The sequence below is a fragment of the Microplitis demolitor genome, chromosome 5 (assembly GCF_026212275.2).
Source record: "Microplitis demolitor isolate Queensland-Clemson2020A chromosome 5, iyMicDemo2.1a, whole genome shotgun sequence".
NCBI classification, from domain to species: Eukaryota; Metazoa; Arthropoda; class Insecta; order Hymenoptera; family Braconidae; genus Microplitis; species Microplitis demolitor.
The window spans coordinates 18,024,552-18,033,358 of NC_068549.1; the positions used below are offsets into that span (position 1 = coordinate 18,024,552).

Here is an 8,807-nt window from a genome sequence, read left to right on the forward strand (position 1 = left end):
ACATATGTCCTTTATTTAAACCAACAACTTAAATAAAAAGATGTAAAATTTTTATAAAAAATAAATTTTTTATAAATAATTTTTTTACTTCCATAGTCATATTTTTTATGTAATCTAAGATATACATAATTTTAATATATTCCAAGTATATCACATGTATACAAAAATCCGTGAAAAGTTAACTACTCAAAATTAATTTTTTATACATATTTCCCATATATTTATATATTGTTTATATATTTTTAAGATATATTTTTTTATAAGTTTTTTTTATAAGGTGAATCATTATGACGGATTAGTTCTGTAGATCAAAACAACATACATACCCGATGCTTAAAAACTACATTAAATAATTAGCTGCTTAGATAAGCCGTCTTGCCCCAACCTCCCCTATACGATTGCATTACTCCCGATATCATGGTCGTACTAGAAAATACAATTCATATATAATGTCAATAAAATATTTAATTTAAAAAATAATTTGTTAGAGTAGATTTATTATCATTCAATATTCAATAGAACTGTTATAAATTCAAAAGTTTCTTTTACAATTATCACTATCCCTCTGTATGGACTTATGGAGCAGTTTTAAGAAAATAACTACTTGTATTATAAATTATTTTATAGTAATTAAATAATTCATTATTTATTCTACAGATTTGATTTCTACACACAATAAAAATTTATTTACTACTAAATTATCTAATATGTTGCTAGAAAAATTCATTTAAACAATACGTCTCAGATATTGTAAAGTTGTTAGAAATTGTCGCCATACTGACACGTCGAAATCTTTTCAGCTATTCAAAATCGGTATTATGCATGTTGTAAATAAGCACTGAACGGACAGTCAATACCTACTTTATTTTTCAAATATAATCCGATTAAATCCTGGCCGCATTTTCTTGAATATTGAGGTACTATAAATTTTGTCGTTTGAACTAATGGTCACTATACCTGAAAAACTGTAGGTGTACACAAGCATATAATATATATATATGTATGTATGTACATATAAATATAAATATAAATATATACATATATATATATATGCATATAATCTATATAATATATATAATATATATATATATATATATATATATATATATATATATATATTAGAGTGTTTTAAAAAGACCAATATTTTTTTATTTTATGGTGTACAAAAATTGAAAGTAGAATAAAAAATTAAAATTTTGGCACTAACCCGGGCTCTTAATAATGATATTAAGGTTTGCATCAATCCATTTTTTTATTTTCCATTTAAATAACACGGAAAAAAAATTTTTTTTTTTTTTAGAATTTTCCAGCTCACAAACTAATCAACGAATTTCTATGCACGATATATTTTTTTTGTAGAAAATTTAACGCTCGACAAAAAAAGTCTCCTATCATTTTTTAATAAATCCTACCGTTTAAAAGTTATTTAAGCCTTAAGTCAAATCTATATTAAATTTTGAGATTTTTTTACTTTTCCAGCGAAACTATCAGTCTTATCAAAAAATCTCATGAGAACTTTTTGTAGATAATTTTATTTCTTACAAATTATCATTAATAAAGTTTTTCGAAATTCCGCATTGTTGACAAGTTATTTTCATTTAAATGTCAAGCTCTTAAAATCAATCAGAAATCTATTATTTTATGAGCTTAACATTGAAATGAGAATGACTTGTGAACAATGTAGAATTTCGAAAAACTTTATTTATAATAATTTGTAAGGAATAAAATTATCTACAAAAAGTTCTTATGAGATTTTTTGATAAGACTGATAGTTTCGCTGGAAAAGTAAAAAAATCTCAAAATTTACTATAAATTTGACTTAAGGCTTAAATAACTTTTAAACGGTAGGATTTATTAAAAAATGATAGGAGACTCTCTTTGTCGAGCGTTCAATTTCCTATAAAAAAATATATCGTGCATGAAAACTCGTTGATTAGTTTGTGAGCTAGAAAATTCTAAAAAAAAAAAAAAATTTTTTTTCCGTGTTATTTAAATGGAAAATAAAAAAATGGATTGAGGCAAACCTTAATATCATTATTAAGAGCCCGGATTGGTGCAAAAATTTTTATTTTTAGTTATATTTTTAATTTTTATACACCATAAAATTTTACATCAAATACACATGAGGGAGGGGAGGGGGCAAAAGGGGGTAGGCAGAACGGGGTACCTCCAAAATTAAAATAAAAAATTTTTTTTTGTCTAATTACTATTCCTATATATTCGCGCATTTTTACTTCTACGCATGTCACCTGGGGCAAAATAGACCACCCGAAAATTCTGAAAAAATGATTCCTTCATATTTTTATTGTAAAATTAAAAAAAAGTTAATATATTATTCCATTTTTTGGCTGATTTTCTTCAGCTAGGGCAAATTTGGCCATTAAAAATATTCGAAAATAATATTTTATCTTTTAATTGATCATATTTTTTAAATAATGCAAAATAATTTGTAATCTGAAAAATAAAAAAACACGTTTTTGGATTCAAAAGAATGACAAATAAAAAATATAGAAGTGATTTTTTTATTGAATAACAATAAATAATTAAGCTAATCGAGGGGGAACGATTCATGACACGTAGAAAAAATTTTTTTTGAGTCTTATAAAACCAAAAATAGTTGTCAAGACAAAGAAAAACATTCTTCATGACGAAAACAATTAAAAAAAAATATTCATCATTTTTTGGAGGGAAGCCTCTCTGGCCCACAAAGAAAAAAAATGTCGTCTGTCTTCGTATTCACCACTGATGTGGAATGTAATTTTTCTTCATGTATGTTACATTAAAAAATTTAATTTAATGAACTTTGATAAACTTTCAGAATTTTATTTTTTTTTTTTAATTTTTTTGAAGGGTATTTGATTTTGCCCGCCAAAAATAAAATTTTATTTTATAACGGCAGCTAAGAATTTTGTCTATTTACCTTGAATATCAATAAATATAAAAAGATTTAGTATATTTTAATCCTCGAAAACTTAGTATTTCCTTAAGTACCCCCTTCACCCCCTATACATGCATTCATACATATTCATCAAAAAATATTATGTGAATCCTATAGTATAAAAAGTACGTAAATGTATTCTTATCGTCGATATTTACAACAATAAAGAGAGTACAGATAGAAATATAGCATGGAAGTTCTTCATACTCATCAAAATATATATCCATGATTGATGATTCATTTAAGGATCACATGATTCATTTAACGATCGTAAATTTTATTTATTAAGTCGGAAGCAGTACTAATTTTATGCTTACATTATCCTTTATCTCTTTCTAAAATTTATCAATTAATCTATTACCACTATTGTTGTTGTTTAGACCACAGCATTTTTTACTATAAATCTATATACTAGATAAAAAAAAATTATAATTCATATAGGAAGAGATAATACTACCGATCCTTATGTTGCACCCTGCTGGGAATTCACACTTAAGCTTTGGGAGAGACACTAAGTTTTACAACCACTAAGGTTTGGGCTTCAGAGTAAATAGGATTTTAACTAGAGGCCGTAACGTCGAGACACCTTATTGCTATAGACTTACCTATCTATTGTTCGTATATTAAGTATCCGAAAATAATATAAGTACTAAATTTCAAAGCTTTACACTTCGTTGTCTAGAGAAATTACATGAATTTATAAGATAACATTTGTCAAAAGCATTAATAATTCTCCTTTCTCTAGAAGCATTTGAATTTTCTATCTCTCAATCAGGTCACAACGAGTTCTGTTAATATGATTAAAATAAGTAAATGGATAACCGTAATATTCATTAAATTATGAATGTTATGTTCTTCTCAAGATTTTTATAGTCACAATTATGTTTATCTATTTTTCTAATTTTCGTGTTTGAATTTTTTTTTAAGTACCAAACTGTAATTAGCGGTTATATGTTCAAAAAATCTTGACAACTTCCAAAATATTTATTTATCTCGACGTTTTTTTTTTTTCGTATGAATCACGTGTTGCCTTAAACGAATAGTAATTATATGTGCAACCGTGAAACTTAATCCTTTTTTGAAACAGTAATGTAGATTTTTTTTCACTTTGGCGGTAAAAATGGAGTATCCCCTAAAAAATGCGAAAAAAAAAATTCTACATATTAAATAAAATTGATCAAATTAAATTTTCGTGTAAGCAATTTACATAAAGAAACATTACATTTCACACAATTATTGGATGCAAAAAAAGAAAAAAAAATTTTACTGGTTTTTATCATAAATCAAAAGCCATCAAAATTTTTGGACTGAAATTCAATTTTTGAAAAACTTTAACAAAAAATATTCAAAATAATATTCAATTATGTTTACAAAAGTGAATTTGGAATGTTTAAAAAGTAAATATTCTTTTTATAGAATTTTGGGGTACTCCGTTTTACCTACCTCGCCCCTTCCTCTATATGCCCCATATAGCCAATGCATTGATACATATATGTCACATATATATTTTTTCGTATGCGTTTAAGTAATATATATATATTCATGCGCCGGCAAAAAAAAAAATTTTTTTTTCAGGTCTCCTAGTTTCAAAAGTTTTCTTAGGTCCTCAAAAAAATCTTCCTGAAAAATCAGCTTGAAATGTTAAAAATTGAACTGGCGCTAATAAAATTTATTTTCCCATTTAAAATGTACGTATATACATTTTATTTCTTTATTTTTCAAGGAAAATTTTTTTATGTGTAATTATTAGTTTTTCATTTTTGGTATTTAATTAATGATATTTTTTTTTCTGATTTGAATTTGAATTTTTTTTACAGAAAGTCGATTTTATCGACTGATTGACACAGATAAAGTAAAAACGTTAATCGCTATGGTTTTAAATTAGTTAATACCTTGAAAGCTTGATATATTTTTTGTATTTTCGTAACAAGCGTAACAACTCAAGACATTTTTGTGAGGAATTCAATTTTCTATAAAGTTTTTTTTTTTTTTTTCCAAAATCAAAGTTCATAATTTTGTAGAAAATTAAATTGTCTACAAAAAAGTTATTTAGTCTTTTCTTCTAACGATTATTAGAAAAAAAGTTATGACGCTTGAAACAATAGTGAATTCGAAAAATTAATGTAATACACATAGTTTTAAAAAACCATTTCCGAATTTTATTGCATATAAATTTTTATACGGTGAACCTATATATTATTTATAATCAATCAGCTGTTTAATAAAGGTTTCTTGTTTATTTTCTGTACAGATTTAAAAAAAAAATAGTTTTTTTTTAAAATTAAAATTTTTTCTCTTTCTTTGTTTTTAAAAAAAAAAAAAAAAAAAAAAAAAAAAAAAGAAAAACGCTCTGTTTTGAAAGTAAGGAAAATTATTTTCATAAGTTGAAAAAAAAAATTCACAGATGGCATTAGCTCAAATAAAAAAAAAACTGAAATTTCTGTCAAAAAACAGTTCAATATCATAGAAACATAAAATTATATTATTTAATATAGTTTAAATCTTCGTAATTTTTTTCTAAGCATTCTAACAAGAAAAAAGACTAAATAACTTTAATTTCCTACAAAATTATTCAATTTGATTTTCGAAGAAAAAATTTTATAATAGTTTTATTTTTAAAAAATGACAGGATATGAATATTCTTTAAGCTGCTCTTTTGGGAAGATTTTTTTTGTTTTTACTCAACACTAGCTTTTGAGACCATAAGAAAAAAAATAATTTTTTTTCGAAATACTCTACTATATACGTATATGTAGTATGCTTGTGCACAATAAGTAAGACAAAGAAATAAAAATTTCCAATGTTCAAGAATTGTTCTGAAGAATAAAAGTGACTTTAAAAAAAAAATATTTTTTCCGAAAAATACTATGGGGTAAATAATCAAATCGCTGCAACAACCAAACTGTATATTGCATCAAGCCATTTAAAAGCGTCGGTGTATTATTGTAACTTCGTACGACATGAAAGTGATGAAGATCGCGTGAACCCATACAGGTTTTTTACAGAGTATATATACAAGGCTATTGGAATGTTTAAGGATGTATTTACACAACTATTGATAAGCACTGAAAATTATCAATCGTATTTCAAGTTTGATAGCTTTACAAATTGTCTCTAAGCTCATTATATACTGTACCAATTTCAAAAATGAAATGAAAATATATCTATTCAAGGTTGCACTCACACCTTACTTCATTAGAATATATGTAGTAGCCCATCGGTCATACATTTTTTTTTATAAATTGTCTGCATTTACTGCAGTTACTGTCTGCAGTTACTGTAAGTGTGAAACATTCGCTTGGGAGCCGACAGGATATTGAAGGCAGAGAAGGGAGAAGTAGATAATTTTGAACAGAGAAAATAGAATACAGTTCGGTGACGTACAAGCCACGTTTGCCTATAAATTGGCGTACCTGGAGGCTTCAGACATCAGTTACCTCAGCGACTTCCATAAGTTAGCATCAAAATCTACGCTCTAACTTAGTACATACTGTTGAAACTTCCGATATTTATTTAAATCTAACAATTTAATAAACAACCAAGTGAAAATGTCTACTTTCGATTTCGACTTTATATTGAATGAACACAATCCATCATTGGAGTTCCAAACTTACGCATCTTCACCAGAAAGTATACGATCAGCTGTCTCAGAAGAATCAAGTTTTTCTCCATCCCCCAGTTCTGATGAAGTCCAGTTTGCTAATAATCCACTGGAAAATATTGTAAAAGTGGAGGAAGATTTAGAAGAAACACAAGGTAATTAAACATTTATAAATGCAAATTTTTTTTTTTACTTTTCTTAAAATTTATTATTTCAATTACTGATAATCACGCTAGCTGTTCAAATTTTTTTTCTTGAAGTGTGTAAAGTACTTTTAAAAATTCAATTTATTATTCATACTCGTTTATTATATTCTAACTTTTCGAAATTTTATTGCGGTGAACTATAGTTTCAATTCATTTAATATAGATCAAGTGTTATTTTTAGAGTATTTTATAAAAAAAAAAGTATAAAAAGCTTTTTAGTAAATATTTTTGATGATTTATTTGTTCTTTCGTTGCAACTTATAAAAATAACTTTATAAATAGTTATCTATTAAGTGAGTAAATAATTATTACAATATTCTCATTTTGTTTTATAGGTAGTAACTCAAAAAGAAGACTACGAACTACATTCTCCAACGATCAGCTTCTTTATCTGGAACAATTATTCGCCGAGAGCAAATACTTATGTCGTCCAAAAAGAATTATGACCGCAACTAAACTAGGACTCCAAGAAAGACAGGTAAGATGATTTTTCTATTTTTATTTTTACTTATTCGCGAAATTGACATTATATGTGTTGAAAACAGTGTTTTTTTTTTTAACTCATTTATAAGAAGCTAATTATCTGATGAAATATTTTATTTGAATTATTAAATTCACAAATTGAATTATCTAATATCACCAACAAAAATTAGTATCAGGGGTTTGTTTATATATGATACTACAGTTAGCTAACGTCTAATCATTTTTTTTATAAATGATAAAAAACGAATATTTTAAAAATTGCACCTATAATTTTTATACTTCTCTACAGGTGCATATTTTTAGTTTTTTTTTTTTTTTTTTTAATTAATTTATTTAATGGAGTAAAAAAATTGTTAATTGTTGGCTAACTGCAAGATCTTTGTAAATATTGATAAAATCTCAGACGATGAAACTATTTTCGTTTAAAATGCTATGGTATCATAGTTTAGTCGGACAATATTGACCACGTAGCTGAAATCGAAATAAACACTTGCTAAAATTACTATATATAGTAAAATAGACAGTGATTATATCACAAATTACTGTCGCCATTGGAAATTTTACTGTAGTCGTACTAATTGTTTCATGTGTCTATTTCAATTTTCGTCACGTAGCCAACATGGTCCGGCTTTACTATAACACTATATAGCATTTCAAACGAAAACAATTTTTCTGTGCAATAATCAATTTAAATTTAAAAATATAGAATTTTTGATTTGATAAATAAATAAATGAATAAATTAAAAGTTAATTGGTGTAAGAATTTGTTACATAAAAAAAAAATCAGTTTCTTACATGATTCTTTACACCTAATATAGGAATATCTCCGCGAATCCGTAATTAGTAACAAAATAATGTCTACAAATTATTATAAAACCATACATTGATATGATATTTCAAAATTATTAATTTCATAATTATTTTACAGATAAAAGTCTGGTTTCAAAATCGACGCATGAAGCAGAAGAAATTAGAGAAGGAAAATGAAGACACCAATAACGGAAAAATCAGTTCATTTTCCGCAAATAACGATGTAAAAAAGAGGAGTAATCAGTTGATCGCCACAGAAGATGCAAAGTTCAGAAGAATGAATACATCGGCTGGATTCAGGCCAACAGTACATCATCATCATCATCATCATCTACCACAAAATATCGACTCGAACACCAAATTATATGATAGTTATTTTTCACATACCGTCAACTATCAAACTGCATACAGCGGGAGTCAGCAAACCGGAAATATTAACTACACCGAGAGCTGTAGTTATGGAAACTATAACACCAACGTATATAATAATGATAACAATTGCTGCTACTCAACCAAGAACGTAATTAATAATAACCAAAACACATGTAGTTATTTTTCACAACCTGTAGATAAATACCTGAATTGTAATGACTATGAAAACTACTATGCCAATTCTAAAATCGGTGTTAGTGATCTTAACTTATACTCAATCGGAGAAAATCAGACTTCAGAACAAAATTTGAGTTTTTCTACAAAATCTGAACCATCATTTGATTTTTTCGACGATATCAATGGATCCAATTTTTTAAGCACTGTGCTAGATGTATAA

At 26.1% G+C, this 8,807-nt stretch overlaps 1 protein-coding gene across 1 annotated transcript; it reads left to right on the forward strand.

Moving 5' to 3' along the window:
* Positions 1 to 6,486: 6,486 nt before the first annotated feature.
* Positions 6,487 to 8,807, forward strand: LOC128667836 (homeobox protein Hox-B3-like). The gene is made up of 3 exons (XM_053739544.1): positions 6,487 to 6,694; positions 7,081 to 7,223; positions 8,157 to 8,807. Exons 1-3 carry the CDS (start codon positions 6,487 to 6,489, stop codon positions 8,805 to 8,807), a joined length of 1,002 nt encoding a protein of 333 aa, XP_053595519.1.